This window comes from Schistocerca serialis, chromosome 4, assembly GCF_023864345.2.
Source record: "Schistocerca serialis cubense isolate TAMUIC-IGC-003099 chromosome 4, iqSchSeri2.2, whole genome shotgun sequence".
Classification (NCBI taxonomy): Eukaryota; Metazoa; Arthropoda; class Insecta; order Orthoptera; family Acrididae; genus Schistocerca; species Schistocerca serialis.
In genome coordinates, this window is record NC_064641.1 from 7,519,731 (window position 1) to 7,542,196 (window position 22,466).

The 22,466-nt window shown below is 42.0% G+C and overlaps 1 protein-coding gene across 1 annotated transcript in view; it reads left to right on the plus strand.

Annotated features, from left to right (window-relative positions):
- Positions 1–22,466, plus strand: part of LOC126475057 (uncharacterized) — a 93,788-nt gene that overhangs the window by 1,875 nt on the left and 69,447 nt on the right. The window contains exon 3 of the mRNA XM_050102608.1: positions 1,290–1,478. Within this exon, the coding sequence (XP_049958565.1) occupies positions 1,290–1,478 (189 nt within the window). The remainder of the gene's footprint in view (positions 1–1,289; positions 1,479–22,466) is intronic.

Here is a 22,466-nt window from a genome sequence, read left to right on the forward strand (position 1 = left end):
TTTGAGTCATCTGCAAACAAAAGAAACTTTAAGCATCTGGCATTGTAACAGACGAAATGTTATTTCTGTACTGAAGTAAAAGCAAGGGACCCAACATGGAACATCAGGAACACCTCTTGTAATTAATTTCCTGTCAGATTAAGACTGATTGCTTACTCCACAAGTATTTAGCAATGACACTCTTTGTTTCCTGTTTGGTAGGTAAGACTTGAGTCGTTTTGCAGCACTGTTAGTGACACCATATTCTAATTTGCTTAAGAGTGTGCTGTGATTCACACATTCAAAGACTTTTGACAGGTCACAGAAAAGGCCAGTAGCCTCTAATTTGTTATCTAATGAATTATGGACGTTCTCACTGTATGTATAAATAGCCTTCTCTGTATCGGAACCATTAAGAAAACCAAATTGTTACTTGGACAATATATTACTTGCAGTCAGATGCTTGAACACGTCCTTTTCAGATATATTTGAAGAAGCTGGCAAGAGTGAAATTGATTGATGCTTTGATGGTATCTCTTTGTCCCCATTCTTTTAAAGAGGCTCAACTTCAGCATATTTTAGCCAGTCTGGAGATGTTCTGCCGATAACAGATTGATAACACAAATAACTTTGATAGAACTCAACTTGCATGAGCACTCTTGGATTGACTTTGTTGATTTGTTGTCATAACAACTAGAATATTTTGATTTTAAGGATTTTGTGATGACTGCTACTTTCTTAGGGAGATGTAAGTAATCATTTTACTAAAATTATCTGTAAAGACTGGTCTCAGATATTCCGGGACTTTTGTGGCAGGGGATACAACCCGTCGGCTTTGGACATTGACGTCACAAGTCGCCAATCGAGAAGCGATACTTCTTAGTGTTGTAGCTCCCTTCAGTGGCTGATAAGTGTTTTTTGGCTTTTTTTAAAAAAAAATCTCACGAGATAGAATAAACAGATCCACTTTATTAAGCAATCAGTAAAAAAACAAAACTGAAACATAACAGCAAAAGCGAAAATGGTAAACTGCTATCTGGCGACTTGTGACATCATTGTCCAAAGCCAACGGGTTGTATCCCCTGCTGCACTAGACCCGATATTCCATTGCACTATTCACTGCACCTGATAACCAGGCTGTGAGTTACAAAACCAAAGTACTTCTTTAAGAGGTTTGCAACACTACATTCTGTTTGTTGTTGTTAATCGTTGTGTTTCCCAGTACCTTATAAGTGCTGTCATCAGAAATGACCATAGTCATTATGATATGACCAGTTAAGCAAAAGTTCAGATGTGATTATGTTTTCTAGATCCTTTGAAAGATGGCGGCCTAGAGAGCAGGCCTAATAGGCTTGGAGAAGACCCTGTGAACAGTAACATTAGTTATGTTAGAAATACAGGGCTGGATAATTGTGTGCCAGACTGTAATTTGGATCCTATTCAGATTGCGTGGGGAATGGATTTGGAAGAGGATACGTTCTACAAGGATCTCTTCAAAGGTAAGGCTCAGAACAAAGTAGGTTCAACACATTTATCATCCCATATTTGCTGACAGAGTAGACTGGGAGTTTCTGTGTTTGAATGTACATATTCCGACATTTTTATACCATTTCTCTGTAGAGTAACTCATTTACCGTGCAGTATTTGAAGGGTTGCATGCTAGTTGCTTTGGTTGAAGAGCATTGTGAGAGAACACATAGGCCCTGTTACGCAGCATTACTCTGTTATGGGAATTGTAGATTTTGTAGTGACCTCTGATCTTGATGTAAAGACACAAAACTGGTGGTTTCGCACCCATTAATTGAAATTGATAACAGTGAGATTTTCGGGGGAAATTCAAGCGGAAGGGAAAGGCACATGGAAAGTGGAGGTGCTGTATTTGTTGCATTAGACAAAAAACTCAAATCCACCAAGATATAAATTGAAGCTGCATGTGAAATTGTTTGGGAAATACTCAGTATCAGTGGTGGAAAAAAATAATTGGTTCATTGTGTCGCCCACCAGACTCATCTCGTGATGTAACTGAAAAATTAAGAGAAAACCTCAGTTCACTTGTACATAAGTTCCACAGTCATACTGTAATCGTCGGTGGTGGTTGTTGTTGTTGTTGTGGTCTTCAGTCCTGAGACCGATTTGATGCAGCTCTCCATGCTACTCTATCCTGTGCAAGCTTCTTCATCTCCCAGTACCTACTGCAGCCTACATCCTTCTGAATCTGCTTAGTGTATTCATCTCTTGGTCTCCCTCTACGATTTTTACCCTCCACGCTGCCCTCAAATACTAAATTGGTGATCCCTCGATGTCTCAGAACATGTCCTACCAACTGATCCCTTCTTCTAGTCAAGTTGTGCCACAAGCTCCTCTTCTCCCCAATTCTATTCAGTACCTCCTCATTAGTCATGTGATCTACCCATCTAATCTTCAGCATTCTTCTGTAGCACCACATTTCGAAAGCTTTTATTCTCTTCTTGTCTAAACTATTTATCGTCCACATTTCACTTCCATACATGGCTACACTCCATACAAATACTTTCAGAAACAACTTCCTGACATTTAAATCTATACTCGATGTTAACAAATTTTTCTTCTTCAGAAACGCTTTTCTTGCCATTGCCAGTCTACATTTTATATCCTCTCTACTTCAACCATCTTTAGTTATTTTGCTACCCAAATAGCAAAACACCGGTGGAGACTTTAAATCATCCACCATTTAATTGGGAAAATTACAATTTTGTTAGTGGTGGGCGGGATAATCCATCCTGTGAAACTTCAGTAAATACCTTCTCTGAAGACTACCTTGAACAGATAGATAGGAACCCCAGTGTTGAAGGAAATACATTGCATCTAACGGCAGCAAATAGACCTGACCTCTTCGTGTGTGTCCACATTGAAACCAGTATCGGTGACCATGACGCAGTCGTGGCAACAACGATTACCAGAGTACAAAGGACAACTATATCAGGCATAAAGACATATATGTTCAGTAACCTAGATAAAAAATCAGTAATGTCATATCTCAATGAGGTACTCAAAACAGAGTTGATCACGCAGTGGATAGATATGCACCCAGTAGAACAGTTCATAATGGGAGGGAGACTCCATTATATACAGTCACTGTAAAGAAACTTCTAAAGAAACAGAGATTACTACATAATAGGTGTAGAACAAAGTGTTGGTCTGTAGATAGAGAGATTCTGAATGGGGTCAACAGAAACATGCGATCTCACGCGTCGGCTTTGACCCGTGACGTAAGGGAGTTGTGGTGTGTGACGTCATTACGGTGCGGAGTTTGGTTTGTGAGTGTGGCGTGTTTGTAGATGTCGTGTTGTTGTTTGTTGTGCCCTCTGGTGGTATGTTCATGGTTTTCGTTTGTTTGGTGTGTTGGGCTCAGTTTGCTTTTGCTCAGTGGTGAGTGCTGCGTGCGTATTTTTGAAGCGGAATTTGTATCAGTGAGTTAACGGTTTTGTGTGATGGTTAATGTAATGATGATTGCTGTACGTCGGGTGAGTTTGTTATTAAGTGTATTCGGTTGTGGTTTTTTGTTCAGGAATGGATATGAAAGACCAGATTAATAGTTCTCGGTTGAGGGCTATGATGGGGGACACAGCTTTAGAACTGATTAAATTCCTTCAGCTATTTGGCTTAATTGCCGAGGTCGTGAAGTGCGGTGTGTGCCATGAACCAATGAAATTGGTTAAAGTTCCGGTCTCTCGGACCAGGGCTGTTACATGTGGCGCTGTCGCAAAGATGACGTATGGCGTTCCATACGGCGCGGTACCTGGTTCGAGAAGTCTAGATTGGGCATGCTTGAGATTGTGCTTGTTACATATTATTTTTGTTATAGATCCCCACAGAGTTTTTGCGCGCATGAGACTGGTGTGAGTGAGAGGACTGTTTTAGATTGGTATTCCTTTTGTCGTGAAGTGTGTTCGGAATTTATTAAGTACAGGGGTAAGTTGGGGGGCATGGGGTGGTTGTGGAGGTGGACGAGTCACAGTTTGGGAAAAGGAAGTATGGGAGGGGGAAGTCTGTGGCTGGTCTTTGGGTGTGGGGGGGCTGTTGTTCCGGGGGGTGGGGGTTCCGAATGTGTTTTTAGGGTTGTGGAAGGGAGGTCGAAGGCTGAATTAGTGGGGTTAATTGAGGAATATATAGAGCCGGGGTCCACAATAGTTTCTGATGCTTTTTTTCTCGTAGGGGATTGGGTGAGAGGGGATTTAATCATTTAGTAGTGAACCATAGTTTAGAGTTTAAGAATTATGAGGCGGGCTTGTACTAATACAATAGAGGGGATGTGGGGGGCGGTTAAGTCAGTTCTTGGGAGGGGGAAGAGGCGCTCTTCCAACCTTCAGTCTCATTTAGATGAGTACTGTTGGCGGAAGAGTGTCCCAGAGGGCTATTGTATTGTTCGGGTTTTTTTAAGGGCCGTGGGTAAAATGTATAGACTGAAAGTGGTTAGTTAGGTGGGTGGGGGTGGGTAGGTAGGTGGGTGGGTGGCTGTGGTTCAGGGTGGGGTGGGTGGTTTATTTTGTTGTATAGTGTTTGTTAAGGTGGGGGGGAGTGTGTTTTTTGTTTTAGTTGTGGAGGATCTATTTTGTTGAAGTTTTTGTTGAGTTGTAGTGTGTGATTGAGATGTTTTTTATGTTGCATTTGGTTTTTGTTTGTGGGTTTTTTATTTTGGGGTTGGGGGGGGGGAGGGGGGTTGAGGTGTGGGTGGGTTGGGTTTTTCTTTTGGTTCAGTATTTTTTCGTTGGTTTGTGTGTGTGTGTGTGTGTGTGTGTGTGTGTGTGTGTGTGGGCGCGCGCGCACGTGCGTGCGTGTGTGTGTGTGTGTGTGTGTGTGTGTGTGTGTGCATTTGTGTGTGATTGTGGTGGCCAATCTAGTTTGTGGGGCTGGAACTTTCTTGTGGTAAGTTCTCATTTTTTTGTTTTTGGCGTATGTGTTGTGTATTGGGGTATAGGGAAGTGTTTCATTGAAATTTGTGGCTGTGAAGGTTGGTATTGGTATTCATATTGGGAGATGTTTTTGAGTTACGTAGGTCAAGGGTAGTGGTCGATCCTAAGTTATGGGATTGGGAGCTGCTGTTGAGCTATATAGTTGGAGAGAAGTGTTCAGTCTGAATGTTTGGTGGAGTATGTTGATTTTTGTAATGGGAGATGGGATCAGGAGCTGCTGTTGAGCTATATAGGTCAAGGGAAGTGTTCGATCCCAATTTATGGGATCGGGAGCTGCTGTAGATATATGTACGTCAAGGGAAGTGTTTGTTCGTAATGTTTTGCGGTGTATTTTGATTTTTGTATTGGGAGGTGGGATCGGGAGTTGCTGTTGAGCTATTTAGGTCAAGGGAAGTGTTCGATCCCAATTTATGGGATCGGGAGCTACTGTAGATCTATATAGGTCAAGGGAAGTGTCCGATTCCAGATAATAATGTTTTTTTTGGTATTTGGTGAGTTTTGTGATGTCGATTTTTTTCGTCGTCTTGCGTGGTTTTGTATGGCGGTGGATGGCTAAATTTGTTTATATTTAGTTTCTCCCCACCCAAAAACCCCCAATTTCCCACGCTTGTCCCTTTAGAGTCATTAGGCTTTTTGTGAAACCTGTGTGTGTGTTGTTTTTCTATGTATTTTCGTCTTTATGATACGTATGCAACGATTTTATATCCGCCATATTGGAATTGTCATTTATGGTCGTTTCCGCCATATTTGTGACGTCATGGGTCAAAGCCGACGGGTGGGATCGGACGCTTCCGTATTTCCTCTGAATGGAACTCATTCGGCTGTCAAGAGAGCAATGTGTGATGCATCCAGTGACTACCGTTTGAGAACATTGTCAAATGACATTTCACAAAATCCAAAGAAATTCTGGTCATATGTAAAGGCTGTTTGTGGCACCAAAGTTAGTGTCCAGTCCCTAGCGAATGAGACAGGAACTGAACTTAAGAGTAGCAAAGCAAAAGCTGAAATGCTTACCTTTGTTTTCAAATGTTTCTTTATAAAGGAAAACCCAAGAGAACTGGCCCAATTTAATCCTTGTACCACTGAAGAGATGAATGAAATAAGTATTAATGTCAGTGGTGTTGAAAGACAGCTGAAATTGTTAAAATTGAGGAAAGCTCCAGGCCCCGATGGAATCCCTGTCAGAGTGTATAATGATTTTTGGCTGAGTTAGGCGTTCTTCTCACTGGAATCTATCATAGATCCGTTAAACAAAATACTGTGCCCAGTTCTCGGAAAATGCACAGGTCACACCTGTCTACAAGAAAGGTAGTAGAAGTGATCCACAAAACTACTGCATCATTTACTCCCTAGAGTCCTACTCTACTTCTCAACTTCTGTACTCTTAGTAGATACTGTGTCTATATGTACTATTCAAGTCCCACTATCCTACAATTCGTCAGTGTACTTATTAAGCTGACATTCCCTCTGTGTGTGTGTGTGTGTGTGTGTGTGTGTGTGTGTGTGTGTGTGTGTGTGTGTGTGTGTGTTTGCGCGCGCGCACATGTGCATATTTCCCTTTGTACACATATTCTTTCCTTTACAATATGTGGTGATTCTCACATCGTGACAGGCTTTTTAGTCTGTAATTTCAATATTTGTGTCTAAATGTATTTTTGTATGTATGCGGATGTGTGTTCGTGTAGTCGGATTCTTCGGCCTTCTTATCTAAAGATAAGATGTAGGTTATTAGAAACTACGGAAAAAAGAAAGGACTTCATTGATAGAAGTTTGTGAGTATGGAAAGAGGGAAAAATAGATAGGTCCTCAAACGAGAAGTAAGAAAGGGGGAGAAAAAAATAGATATGGTTGCTAAGATCTAAGAAGAGAAAGAAGATAGCCCCAAAGACAGGAAACCCTTCCCACCTCCCCTCCTCCAGGATCCCTACCCCTCAGGTACTTGGGTGAGACGCCGGAGGTGGTTTGGTGTTAAATCGTCTCCTACAGAACGGACATTCCCACCTTCACCCTTGAGGTCCCCGAAGGATATCTTAGCAATCCTATGGAAACGGCAAATGGTGAAGAATTGGGCACACTTGTTTGCGAGGGATGTTTGAAAGGTGTGATGTGTGTTTTTTTGTTAGCCATGTTTTATTTACTCTTGTAAACCATGCTTTTATTTACAATACCCACCCCTTTCAAAACCTATACAAACCCTCTCATTTACATCACATCTCATAAAAGGTATAAAATACTCTATGCAAAATAGAAAATTTATACACTATAGTATCACAGTTGTTTAATTATTCACCTCATATTATATTACCATAAATATAATACTCTATTCATTTTATTTTGTGTCGATATCACTTTCTTTCTTATTCTGTGATTCTCCTGAGTTTTCTTTATCTTGTAGTCGTATCCAGTTTTTCTAAACACTAAACTATAGGATAGTTTAAGATGTTAGGAATAGATGACAGAATCGTTTCAGATTTTAAAGGAATTCTGTGCAGGAAAACTATCTAGTATTGCCGAGGTTGGGAAATATCTTTGATCCATGGCTGATGCGCAGAGCAGTCTGAGTTGTAGTGGGGAGATGTATAGTCTCAGCGTGCCCCGTGTTTAAGTTTAATGATTTTGCTGTTTCCTCTTCATTTATTGCTTTCATGTCAAATGAAAACAAATTGGATTTCTGTGGCCGGGAGCTATCAAGTGAATTAAAATGCATTCACATAATTACGGAAGGGTAAAACATATTATTAGTTTCAGGTTTTATTTTATTTCCAATTTTCTGACAGTTGAGCATTAATCGCCTTGCGGAACAATGAAGTTATTTTTGTCAGTTTTCTAAAGAAATTTGGCTTTTATTAATCTTTTCCACTGAGGCAATCAATGTATTTGAAGCAAAGTGTTTCATATGCATGTTTTCATCTTCTAGCACCTATGCCATTATGCCATAATAAAGAACCAAACATGAGAATATAGTACTGGTACTCCAAGAAAATTTACATATGGATCTGCACTGTAAGCCAAATTATGCATTTTAGTATGGTTCACGAAATTCCAATGCTCGTGGAGTATCCTCTGATGTCTTGTTTCTTTTATAACATAATGTAAGATCTTTTAATGTTTTACAATTATGAACACGGGCTTCCTGCGTCATTGTAGCTGCACAAGCGCAGTGATGCCTGTTATCTTGTGCTCTCTGGTAACTCCTGAAATGAACCTATGTCTAACAGGTTGCGGGAAAATATTGTGAATGATTGTTTGAAAAGCGTTACTTTCAAAGTAAATTTCCTTTAATGCAAGATGAACTATGTGCAAGAATGTATGATGAATTTCTTAAATCACAGAGCATTTGACTCTCAATTAAAAATCAACTCTGTGAGGACGATCATTAAAAAAAAATTTTGAGCCCAGAAGATCAAACATTTATGTCATTATTAAAAATTTTATTGGCACATTTGTGTGATGTATCTGAAAGTGTAACTCACGAAAAAAAGATCAACATTATATGTGAAAGCTTCTCTTGCAGCTTATTAATCTTCGAGACCAATATTATATGTGGAAGCTTTGCTTTTCTTGGAACAACACTATATATATTAATTTAAATCATTAACTTTTCCTATTTCTCTGTACGCACTGCTTAACAGTGATGTTGCTTTTGGCGGACTACATCACGTGTTCTGCTGTCATTGGCTGGAGAGATCACGTGACATGAGCCATAACTGGCTTACAAAAGTGCATCGCAATCTCAATTTCAATGCTTTGGAAAGTAACATGTGGTGTTTGGTTGAATTCGAATTTATACTTTTGTAATACGAAAATATGCAGCGCACATGTTGCTACACATGAAATATTTTTCCAAAATGCCTTTTTTTTTAAAAGGGGGGGAGGGCGGGTGAAGTGTATTTTCACCCGGGAGAAAGTGTATTTCTTACCGTGAAATCCGGGATTTTTTTTTTTCTTGTCCTTGTTTACATCCTGTTTAATCTTTTTTAAGTTTTCCCAAGATGAATTCTCAATATTTACTGTACCCCATTCTGAGGCTTCGCCTAGAAGGTACACCACAGCAAATTCTATCTTCTCAGAATCTTCCCAATTTTTTGGTAATGCTTGGTTAAATCTTTTTAAGAAATGGGTCGGATGTCATCTCCGTCCGGCTTAAATTTAGGGAATTGTCTAGATAACCCTGAATTAGCCCCCCCCCCCCCTTTGCAGATCAGTCATCACTTCACTAGTTAATACCACATTACGTGAAGTTATCCTTTTATCTACTTTATCCTGGATAAGCTTGAATTCTTTCCACAGGTCATCTATATCTTTCCTGTTATCATTAAGTTCAGAAGATAGAATGGGAGATACGTTTCCGGATGTTACTCTCTCAGTAACTTTTTGATCTATAATATTTTCAACCTGTTCCTCCAAACTACTTGTATTTATGATATCAGAGTTGACTAATTTCTCTTTGAAGTTCCTTTCCACATTATCTACTCGTGTATTAACACCTGTAATTTGCAATTGAATTAATGGCATTAAATTATCCTGCTTAACAACACTCTCTTTCAACGTGCTCAACCCTTGCTTTACAGCATTAAATGTAACATTACACACATTTTCAATTGGTCCTAACTTCTCATTAAGCTCTGATTCTACACTATCACATTTGTCTTCAATATTCAGTTCTTACCTTTTTTTTTATCAAATCCTGAAAATTATCATTCTGTTTCTGACTAAAGTCAGTGAACATTTGATTTACATGAATGGTCGAGGAACTAGTCAATTCATTCTTTAAAACTAATTTTAAATTCTCTACCTTACTATTTAAGGCATTGAATTCAGTCTTTAAAGCATCCATGCCTTCGCATAGATTACTAAATTCTTCATAATAGAAGGAAACATTCCACGTGGGAAAAATTATATATAAAAAAACAAAGATGAGGTGACTTACTGAACAAAAGCGCTGGCAGGTCGATAGACACACAAACAAACACAAACATACACACTAAATTCAAGCTTTCGCAACACACTGTTGCCTCATCAGGAAAGAGGGAAGGAGAGGGGAAGACGAAAGGAAGTGGGTTTTAAGGGAGAGGGTAAGGAGTCATTCCAATCCCGGGAGCGGAAAGACTTACCTTTGGGGGAAAAAAGGACAGGTATACACTCGCACACACGCACATATCCATCCACACATACAGACACAAGCAGACATATTTAAAGACAAAGAGTTTGGACAGAGATGTCAGTCGAGGCATAAGTGTAGAGGCAAAGAAGTTGTTGAAAGACAGGTGAGGTATGAGTGGCGGCAACTTGAGATTAGCGCAAATTGAGGCCTGGCGGATGACGAGAAGAGAGGATATACTGAAGGGCAAGTTCCCATCTCCGGAGTTCGGATAGGTTGGTGTTGGTGGGAAGTATCCAGATAACCCGGACGGTGTAACACTGTGCCAAGATGTGCTGGCTGTGCACCAAGGCATGTTTAGCCACAGGGTGATCCTCATTACCAACAAACACTGTCTGCCTGTGTCCATTCATGCGAATGGACAGTTTGTTGCTGGTCATTCCCACATAGAATGCATCACAGTGTAGGCAGGTCAGTTGGTAAATCACGTGGGTGCTTTCACATGTGGCTCTGCCTTTGATCGCGTACACCTTCCGGGTTACAGGACTGGAGTAGGTGGTGGTGGGAGGATGCATGGGACAGGTTTTGCATCGGGGGCGGTTACAAGGATAGGAGCCAGAGGGTAGGGATGGTGGTTTGGGGATTTCATAGGGATGGACTAACAGGTTACGAAGGTTAGGTGGACGGTGGAAAGACACTCTTGGCCGAGTGGGGAGGATTTCATGAAGGATGGATCTCATTTCAGGGCAGGATTTGAGGAAGTCGTATCCCTGCTGGAGAGCCACATTCAGAGTCTGGTCCAGTCCCGGAAAGTATCCTGTCACAAGTGGGGCACTTTTGTGGTTCTTCTGTGGGGGATTCTGGGTTCGAGGGGACGAGGAAGTGGCTCTGGTTATTTGCTTCTGTACCAGGTCGGGAGGGTAGTTGCGGGATGCGAAAGCTGTTTTCAGGTTGTTGGTGTAATGATTCAGGGATTCCGGACTGGAGCAGATTCGTTTGCCACGAAGACCTAGGCTGTAGGGAAGGGACCGTTTGATGTGGAATGGGTGGCAGCTGTCATAATGGAGGTACTGTTGCTTGTTGGTGGGTTTGATGTGGACGGACGTGTGAAGTTGGCCATTGGACAGGTGGAGGTCAACGTCAAGGAAAGTGGCATGGGATTTGGAGTAGGACCAGGTGAATCTGATGGAACCAAAGGAGTTGAGGTTGGAGAGGAAATTCTGGAGTTGTTCTTCACTGTGAGTCCAGATCATGAAGATGTCGTCAATAAATCTGTACCAAACTTTGGGTTGGCAGACTTGGGTAACCAAGAAGGCTTCCTCTAAGCGACCCATGAATAGGTTGGCGTACGAGGGGGCCATCCTGGTACCCATGGCTGTTCCCTTTAATTGTTGGTATGTCTGGCCTTCAAAAGTGAAGAAGTTGTGGGTCAGGATGAAGCTGGCTAAGGTAATGAGGAAAGAGGTTTTAGGTAGGGTGGCAGGTGATCGGCGTGAAAGGAAATGCTCCATCGCAGCGAGGCCCTGGACGTGCGGAATATTTGTGTATAAGGACGTGGCATCAATGGTTACAAGGATGGTTTCCGGGGGTAACAGATTGGGTAAGGATTCCAGGCGTTCAAGGAAGTGGTTGGTGTCTTTGATGAAGGATGGGAGACTGCATGTAATGGGTTGAAGGTGTTGATCTACGTAGGCAGAGATACGTTCTGTGGGGGCTTGGTAACCAGCTACAATGGGGCGGCCGGGATGATTGGGTTTGTGGATTTTAGGAAGAAGGTAGAAGGTAGGGGTGCGGGGTGTCGGTGGGGTCAGGAGGTTGATGGAGTCAGGTGAAAGGTTTTGCAGGGGGCCTAAGGTTGACGATGGATCGGTCAGCCTTCAGATCACGGATAGCCTGGGCTTCAGCAGTGGTGATGTTGGGTGTAGGATTAAGGGTTTTTAAGAAGGATTGAGATGCAAGGCTGGAAGTCAGAAATTCCTGGAAGGTTTGGAGAGGGTGATTTTGAGGAAGAGGAGGTGGGTCCCGCTGTGACGGAGGACGGAACTGTTCCAGGCAGGGTTCAATTTGGATGGTGTCTTGAGGAGTCGGATCATTAGGAGTAGGATTAGGATCATTTTTCTTCGTGGCAAAGTGATACTTCCAGCAGAGAGTACGAGTGTAGGACAGTAAATCTTTGACGAGGGCTGTTTGGTTGAATCTGGGAGTGGGGCTGAAGGTGAGGCCTTTGGATAGGACAGAGGTTTCGGATTGGGAGAGAGGTTTGGAGGAAAGGTTAACTACTGAATTAGGGTGTTGTGGTTCCAGATTGTGTTGCTCGGAATTTTGAGGTTTTGGAGGGAGTGGAGCTGGAAGTGGGAGATTGAGTAGATGGGAGAGACTGGGTTTGTGTGCAATGAGAGGAGGTTGAGGTTTGCTGGAAAGGTTGTGAAGGGTGAGTGAGTTGCCTTTCCGGAGGTGGGAAACCAGGAGATTGGATAGTTTTTTGAGGTGGAGGGTGGCATGCTGTTCTAATTTACGGTTGGCCTGTAGGAGGATGCTCTGAACAGTCGGTGTGGATGTGGGAGAGGAAAGATTAAGGACTTTTATTAAGGATAGGAGTTGACGGGTGTGTTCATTGGCTGAGTCGATGTGTAGGTGAAGGATTAGGTGGGTGAGGGCAATGGATTGTTCAGTTTGGAACTGGTATAGGGACTGATGGAAGGAAGGGTTGCAGCCAGAGATGGGAACTTTAAGTGTGAGGCCTTTGGGGGTGATGCCAAATGTCAGACAAGCCTGAGGCGTCAGCTTTCAGGCAACACCACATACAAAGTTTGCCAAGGTAACCCCATTCCCGATGTCCAGGCGGAGCTTCAAGGAATCCTCAGAACCTTAGGCTCCCTGCAAAACCTTTCACCTGACTCCATCAACCTCCTGACCCCACCGACACCCCGCACCCCTACCTTCTACCTACTTCCTAAAATCCACAAACCCAATCATCCCGGCCGCCCCATTGTAGCTGGTTACCAAGCCCCCACAGAACGTATCTCTGCCTACGTAGATCAACACCTTCAACCCATTACATGCAGTCTCCCATCCTTCATCAAAGACACCAACCACTTCCTTGAACGCCTGGAATCCTTACCCAATCTGTTACCCCCGGAAACCATCCTTGTAACCATTGATGCCACGTCCTTATACACAAATATTCCGCACGTCCAGGGCCTCGCTGCGATGGAGCATTTCCTTTCACGCCGATCACCTGCCACCCTACCTAAAACCTCTTTCCTCATTACCTTAGCCAGCTTCATCCTGACCCACAACTTCTTCACTTTTGAAGGCCAGACATACCAACAATTAAAGGGAACAGCCATGGGTACCAGGATGGCCCCCTCGTACGCCAACCTATTCATGGGTCGCTTAGAGGAAGCCTTCTTGGTTACCCAAGTCTGCCAACCCAAAGTTTGGTACAGATTTATTGATGACATCTTCATGATCTGGACTCACAGTGAAGAACAACTCCAGAATTTCCTCTCCAACCTCAACTCCTTTGGTTCCATCAGATTCACCTGGTCCTACTCCAAATCCCATGCCACTTTCCTTGACGTTGACCTCCACCTGTCCAATGGCCAACTTCACACGTCCGTCCACATCAAACCCACCAACAAGCAACAGTACCTCCATTATGACAGCTGCCACCCATTCCACATCAAACGGTCCCTTCCCTACAGCCTAGGTCTTCGTGGCAAACGAATCTGCTCCAGTCCGGAATCCCTGAATCATTACACCAACAACCTGAAAACAGCTTTCGCATCCCGCAACTACCCTCCCGACCTGGTACAGAAGCAAATAACCAGAGCCACTTCCTCGTCCCCTCGAACCCAGAATCCCCCACAGAAGAACCACAAAAGTGCCCCACTTGTGACAGGATACTTTCCGGGACTGGACCAGACTCTGAATGTGGCTCTCCAGCAGGGATACGACTTCCTCAAATCCTGCCCTGAAATGAGATCCATCCTTCATGAAATCCTCCCCACTCGGCCAAGAGTGTCTTTCCGCCGTCCACCTAACCTTCGTAACCTGTTAGTCCATCCCTATGAAATCCCCAAACCACCTTCCCTACCCTCTGGCTCCTATCCTTGTAACCGCCCCCGATGCAAAACCTGTCCCATGCATCCTCCCACCACCACCTACTCCAGTCCTGTAACCCGGAAGGTGTACACGATCAAAGGCAGAGCCACATGTGAAAGCACCCACGTGATTTACCAACTGACCTGCCTACACTGTGATGCATTCTATGTGGGAATGACCAGCAACAAACTGTCCATTCGCATGAATGGACACAGGCAGACAGTGTTTGTTGGTAATGAGGATCACCCTGTGGCTAAACATGCCTTGGTGCACAGCCAGCACATCTTGGCACAGTGTTACACCGTCCGGGTTATCTGGATACTTCCCACCAACACCAACCTATCCGAACTCCGGAGATGGGAACTTGCCCTTCAGTATATCCTCTCTTCTCGTCATCCGCCAGGCCTCAATTTGCGCTAATCTCAAGTTGCCGCCACTCATACCTCACCTGTCTTTCAACAACTTCTTTGCCTCTACACTTATGCCTCGACTGACATCTCTGTCCAAACTCTTTGTCTTTAAATATGTCTGCTTGTGTCTGTATGTGTGGATGGATATGTGCGTGTGTGCGAGTGTATACCTGTCCTTTTTTCCCCCAAAGGTAAGTCTTTCCGCTCCCGGGATTGGAATGACTCCTTACCCTCTCCCTTAAAACCCACTTCCTTTCGTCTTCCCCTCTCCTTCCCTCTTTCCTGATGAGGCAACAGTGTGTTGCGAAAGCTTGAATTTAGTGTGTATGTTTGTGTTTGTTTGTGTGTCTATCGACCTGCCAGCGCTTTTGTTCGGTAAGTCACCTCATCTTTGTTTTTTTACTAAATTCTTTGCTTTGTGAGTCAACTTTGGTAAAAACAGACCTACATTTGCCGCTTGACTCCTTAGGGTTTCACTCTGGTTATTTAACTGAGAATGTACTCAGTCTAGTTTTTCACTTAGTCGCATTTTGAGCATTTAAAGCTGTACTCTGGGCATTTGTTTGAGAATGTACTGAACCTGGTTTTTCACTTAGTCGCATTTAAAGCTGCTCTTTGGTCTTTGATTAAGTTTACTACCTCAGCCCAGTCTGGCACGTCTTTACTAACTCTCATGGCCATAGCTGGTTCTTGAGTTTCCTCGGCTTGTTGTATGTTATCCATATTATTGCAAGCTTTAGATCTTGTAAGCATGTAACTAACTGTAAGTATGGTAACTACCCTAATAAAGTTCACTGAACAGTTTGTACCACTTTGAACTAAAACAATAAAGTTCTGTTTTATGCTCACCCTGCGGAGAATAAGCGCTGCGTTGGTGAGCGGATGTGGAGGCAGGTCAACACTGGTGAACAGCAGCTGGTGTCGGCAGCGTGAGAAACACACTGGAATCTTCTTCTCTGTTTCTCAATTCAGAATTTTGCCCCTTTAAATACTTGAGCATGTTCCCTTGTTTCGGAGTAAATTCTTTGTTGTATTTGGTTTAGTAACTATGGCAACATACAACAGCTTCTTTCCTCATTTTTTGGTCAAAGAATTCCTGGTTTTTCAGTCCTGTTTCACTGGTCGCCATGTTCTAACGTTTTGTGATAACTTTCTTAATAGGAATTCTCTTCTAAAACTTTGCTCTTTTGGCAACACTGTTGGTATAGTTGCCTTTCAAGCAGAATAAAATTCTTACTTTCAATATGCATATATAACTTTCTGTAAGTACCTCATACTGTCGAACATTAGAAACAAACTAATTTACAAGGCTAAGACAAAAGTTTTTCTCAAGAGTACCTTCTCAGCTGTTCTCGTTATTACAACAACAGTAACTGACACTATTATCACAGAGTTACGTAAATACTCCATGGTACTCTTGTATGCACTTTCACTAAGACTTCGATGGATCGCCCGACAGGTAATCGTTGGTGCCGTTCGACTGCCGCGTCTACATTCTCTTCCTGCGACTGAATTTAAATGTGCACACACAGACATGTGACACACAGTAGGTAGGATTCTATAATCCCACACTCACGTCTAAAACACTGCGTGTTCGAGATGGTAGGAGGCTGAGTGGTTTTAGAAGTTAAACAGAAATTCTCGAAAAACTAAAAGACCAAGAGATGAATACAGTAAGCATGCTCAAAAGGATGTAGGTTGCAGACAAAGAGATGAATACATAAACAGATTCAGAAGGATGTAGGTTGCAGTAGGTACTGGGAGATGAAGCAGCTTGCACAGGGTTGAGTAGCATGGAGAGCTGCATCAAACCAGTCTCTGGACTGAAGACCACAACAACAACAGCATGAAAAGATTGGATTCAGAATACAGCTTTCTCCTCCAGTTACTTGCACAACAGAGCCTTGTCTGAGCAATGACATCATACAGGGTACAAGATGTTATGTCATCTGTACAGAGTCACCACAGGCAGCTAGTCAAGTTGCAAAATCCCAATACACCACACACTAGCCAGTGAAGATATTCACACACAGGTCAAAACCAGACAGAGCTACTACTAAATCTGCAGTCAAATGTTGCATTAACAGTTGTAAATAAATCAGAGCTGCAGTTACAGAATAAACATTTGCTAGTACATAAATGAAAATAGTGAATTCTCGAAAATGTATTTGGATAGATGAAAACCCAAGGTGCCGGGTGAATTTTCTATAACTCTCCTTATTTCCTAAACCTCACCAGTCCTTTTACTTCATATTTAGTAAAATATGAGTCTTCATGTATCAAGTCTCAAAGGTTACTTGAATAAAAGAAATATCTTTACACCCTGGAGAAAAGAATGAAATAGAAAGAAGTAAGAATTGTTTAGGAACAGAATCGTAATCCTTGTAAATACTTTTTTAAAAGAGAAATAAATGACATTAATGGTGTAAATCAAAAAATTTACTCACCAAGCGTTGGCAGGAGAAGACAAACATGAAAGGAGGTTATACTTATGCAAGCTTTTGGAGCCAGTGGCTCCTCCTCCTGGCTGAAGGGTTCAAGGGGAAGGAAGAGGACTGGGGTGGATTAGAAAGAGGGGTAGATTTGAGAAGTGTCACTCGGAACTGTGGGTCAGGGGAGACTTACCAGATGGGATAAGGAAAGACTGTTGGGGACTCCACCGGACAAGTTGAAAACCTGAGACCTTAAAGGTGGAAGACAGGGTAATATGCTAAACAGAGATTACTGCTAAAACATCATGCATAGACTAATAAGAGTGAAAAGCTAAGTGCATTGTATGTAACAGAAGTTGGAGAGGGATGATGAAAAATAGACAGGTCATAAAATGCAAGAGGTAGAAAGCTAAAATGGAGTTAAGAAACGAGAAGTTCCTGTGAAGAAATGGTTATACAGAAGAAATTATCGTAAATTAAGGTCAGGTGGATAGCGAGAACCAAGGACACGTGTTAGTGCCAATTACCACCTGCAGAGCCCTGAGAAACTGGTGCTGGGGGAAGATTCCAGATGTCACGGTGATGAAACAGGCACCAAGGTTGCCGGTAAATGTCCCCCACCTATGCCCATTCATCCTAACTTCACCCCTCTTCCTTCCTTTTCAACCCTTCTGCCGGAAGAAGGAGCTACTGGCTCTAAACGCTTGCATAAGTATAACCTTTTTTTTATGTCTGTGTTCTCCTGTCACCGCTTCCTTAGTGCTTTCTTTCGTTTTCAGTCCAGTTACATTATATTGTCAAAAATTATTTTCATTGTTATACTGTTATAAATTGTAACACCAATGACAGCTATGCATCCTCACTGGAAGCAGGAGCAGTGGTGAAAGTCTGAAACTTTTTAGGATCAGATGTCCTTGCTAAACAGTTCAAGCGTACTATGTTGTTATACACAGGCTGAATCGGAGATATGTAAACCATTGTATTTAATTTATTGTTGTTTGTTGTAATCTTCAGTCCAGAGACTGGTTTGATGCAGCTCTCCATGCTACCCTATCCTGTGCAAGCTTCTTCATTTCCAAGTACCTACTGCAACCTACATCCTTCTGAATCTGCTTAATGTAGTCATCTCTTGGTCCTCCCCCCCCCCCCCCCCCCCCACGATTTTTACCCTTCTTGCTGCCCTCCAGTACTAAATTGTTGATCCCTTGATGCCTCAGATTGTGTCCTACCATCCGATCCTTTCTTCTAGTCAAGTTGTACCACAAATTCCTCTTCTCCCCAATTCTATTTAATACCTCTTCATTTGTTATGTGATCTATCTATCTATCTAATCTACAGCAGTCTTCTGTAGCACCACATTTCGAAAGCTTCAATTCTCTTCTTGTCTAAACAGTTTATCGTCCATGTTTCACTTCCATACATAGCCACACTCCATACAAATACTTTTAGAAAAGACTTCCTGACATTTAAATTTATACTCGATGTTAACAAATTTCTCTTCTTCAGAAACACTTTTCTTGCCATTGACAGTCTACATTTTATATCCTCTCTACTTCGACCATCATCAGTTATTTTGCTCCCCAAATAACAAAACTCATCTACTACTTTAAGTGTCTCATTTCCTAATCTAATTCCTTCAGCATCACTTAATTTAATTCAACTACATTCCATTATCCTCACTTTGCTTTTCTTGTTGTTCATCTTATATCCTCCTTTCAAGACACTGTTCATTCTGTTCAACTGCTCTTCCAGGTCCTTAGCTGCCTCTGACAGAATTACAATGTCATCGGCGAACCTCCTCAAAGTTTTTATTTCTTCTCCATGGATTTTAGTTCCTACTCCAAATTTTGCTTTTGTTTCCTTTAGTGCTTGCTCATTATACAGATTGAATAACATCGGGGATAGGCTATAACCCTGCCTCACTCCCTTCTCAACCACTGCTTCCCTTTCGTGCCCCTCGACTCTTATAACTGCAGTCTGGTTTCTTTACAAATTGTAAATAGCCTTTCATTCCCTGTATTTGACACCTGGCACCTTCAGAATTTTAAAGAGAGTACTCCAGTCAACATTGTCAAAAGCTTTCTCTGACTCTACAAATGCTAGAAAAGTGGGTTTGCCTTTCCCTAATCTATCTTCTAACATAATTCATAGGGTCAGTATTGCCTCATGTGTTCCAACATTTCTATGGAATCCAAACTGATCTTCCCCAAGGTCGGCTTCTACCAGTTTTTCCATTTGTCTGTAAAGAATTCTTGTTAGTATTTTGCAGCCATGACTTATTAAACTGATAGTTCAGTTGACACCTGTCAACACCTGCTTTCTGTCTGATTGGAATTATTATATTCTTCTTGAGGTCTGAGGGAGGGTATTTCGCCTGTCCCATACATCTTGCTCACCATATGGTAGAGTTTTGTCAGGCATGGCTCTCCAAAGGCTATCAGTAGTTCTGATGGAATGTTGTCTACTCCCAGGGCCTTGTTTCAGCTCAGGTCATTTAGTGCCCTGTCAAACTCTTACATGCAGTATCATATCTCCCATTTCATTTTCACCTAAGTCCTCTCCCATTTCCATTATATTGCCCTCCAGTTCACCACCCTTGTATAGACCCTCGATATACTCCTTCCACCTTTCTGATTTCGCTTCATTGCTTGGAACTGGTTTTCCATCTATGCTCTTGATGTTCATTCAAGGGTTTCACTTTTCTCCAAAGGTCTCTCTAATTTTCCTGTAGGCAGTGCCTATCTTACCCTCTAATAGTATATACCCCATCCTCTTTAAATTTGTCCCTAGCCATCCCTGCTTAGCCATTTGGCACCTCCTGTCGATCTTATTTTTGAGACGCTTGTATTCCTTTTTGCCTGCTTCATTTACTGCATTTTTATATTTTCTCCTTTCATCAATTAAATTCAATATCTCTTCTGTTACCCAAGGATTTCTTCTAGCCCTTGCCTTTTTACCTACTTGATCATCTGCTGCCTTGACATTTTCATCTCTCAAAGCTACGCATCCTTCTTCTACTGTCTTTCTTTCCCCCGTTCTTGTCAGTCGTTCCTTAATGCTCTCAATGCTCTCACTGAAACGCTCTACAACCTCTGGCTCTTTCAGTTTATCTAGGTTCCATCTCCTTAAATTCCTACCTTTTTGCAGTTTCTTCAGTTTTAGTATACAGTTCGTAACCAATAAATTGTGGTCAGAGTCCACATCTGCCCCAGGAAACGTCTTACAATTTAAAACTTGGTTCATAAATCTCTGTCTTATCATTATATAATCTGTCTGAAACTTTCCAGTGTCTCCAGGCCTCCTCTACATCTGGCATAATCCGTATCACTTCAGGCGGTGGGGGGGGTTCCTTCGTAGTCTTGGATGTTATTGAATTTAGCATATGTTAAAATTCAGGGTAGGTAAGAAACGTGTAATTTTTTTGTTTTCTCCAAAAAAATTCCTGCCCTGAGATATAGGCCTCCAAAGATAAAACTGCGAACACCATTTTGAAGATGCGGATATCAGAAAAAACTGATTGACTGATCTGACCATGTAACACTAACCAAAACGGCCTTGCTGTGCTGGTACTGCAAATGGCTGAAAGCAAGGGGAAACTATAGCCGTAATTTTTCCCAAGGGCTTGCAGCTTAACTGTATGGTGAAATGATGATGGTGTCCTTTTGGGTAAAATATTCTGGAGTTAAAATAGTCCCCCATCTGGATCTCCAATTGGGGACTACTCAGGAGGATGTCGTTATCAGGAGAAAGAAAACTGATGTTCTACTGATCGGAGCATGGAATGTCAGCTCCCTTAATCGGACAGGTAGGTTAGAAAATTTAAAAAGGGAAATGGATAGGTTAAAGTTAGTTATAGTGGGAATAAGTGAATTTCAGTGGCGGGAGGAACAAGACTTCTGGTCAGGTGAATACAGAGTTATAAATACAAAATAAAATAGGGGTAATGCAGGAGTAGGTTTAATAATGAATAGGAAAATAGGAATGCGGGTAAGCTACTAAAAACAGCATAGTGAACGCATTATTGTGGCTAAGATAGATACGAAGCCCACACCTACCACAGTAGTACCAGTTTATATGCCAACTAGCTCCGCAGATGACAACGAGATTGATGAAATGAATGATGAGATAAAAGAAATTATTCAGATAGTGAAGGGAGAGGAAAATTTAATAGTCATGGCTGACTGGAACTCGCTAGTAGGGAAAGGAAGAGAAGGAAACATAGTAGGTGAATATGGAATGGGAGTAAGGAATGAAAGAAGAAGCTGCCTGGTAGGATTTTGCACAGAGCATAACTTAATCGTAGCTAACACTTGGTTCAAGAATCATAAAAGAAGGTTGTATACACGGAAGAAGCCTGGAGATACTGGAAGGTCTCAGATAGATTATATAATGGTAAGACAGAGATTCAGGAACCAGGTTTTAAATTGTAAGACATTTCCAGGCGCAGATGTGGACTCTGACCACAATCTGTTGGTTATGAACTGTATATTAAAACTGAAGAAACTGCAAAAAGGTGGGACTTTGAGGAGATGGGACCTGGATAAACTGAAAGAACCAGAGGGTGAAGAGAGCTTCAGGGAGAGCATTAGGGAATGATTGACAAGAATGGGGGAAAGAAATACAGTACAAGAAGAATGGTAAAAAGGTAAAAAGACGAGGGCTAATAGAAATCCTTGGGTAACGGAAGATATATTGAATTTAATTGATGAAAGGAGAGAATATAAAAATGCAGTAAATGAAGCAGGCAAAAAGGAATACGAACGTCTCAAAAATGAGATCGACAGGAAGTGCAAAATGACTAAGCAGGGATGGCTAGAGGACAGATGTAAGGATGTAGAGGTGCATATCACTAGGGGTAAGATAGATACTGCCTACATGAAAATTAGAGACACCTTTGGAGAAAAGAGAAGCACTTGCATGAATATCAAGAGCTTAGATGGAAACCCAGTTCTAAGCAAAGAAGGGAAAGCAGAAAGGTGGAAGGAGTATATAGAAGGTCTATACAAGGGCGATGTTCTTGAGGACACTATTATAGAAATGGAAGAGAATGTAGATGAAGATGAAATAGGAGATATGATACAGCCTTGGGAGAGCCAGGCCTAACAAACTTCTACCATCTAGTGAGCAAGATGTATGAGACAGGCGAGATACCCCCAGACTTCAAGAAGAATATAATAATTCCAATCCCAAAGAAAGCACGTGTTGACAGATGTGAAAATTACTAAACTATCAGTCTAATAAGCCACGGCTGCAAAATACTAACATGAAATCTTTACAGACAAATGGAATAACTGGTAGAAACGGACCTCGGGGAAGATCAGTTTGGATTCCGTAGAAATGTTGGAACACGCGCGGCAATACTGACCCTACGACTTATCTTAGAAAATAGATTAAGGAAAGGCAAACCTTTTTTTTAGCAGCTGTAGACTTAGAGAAAGCTTTTGACAATGTTGACTGGAATACTCTCTTTCAAAGTCTGAAGGTG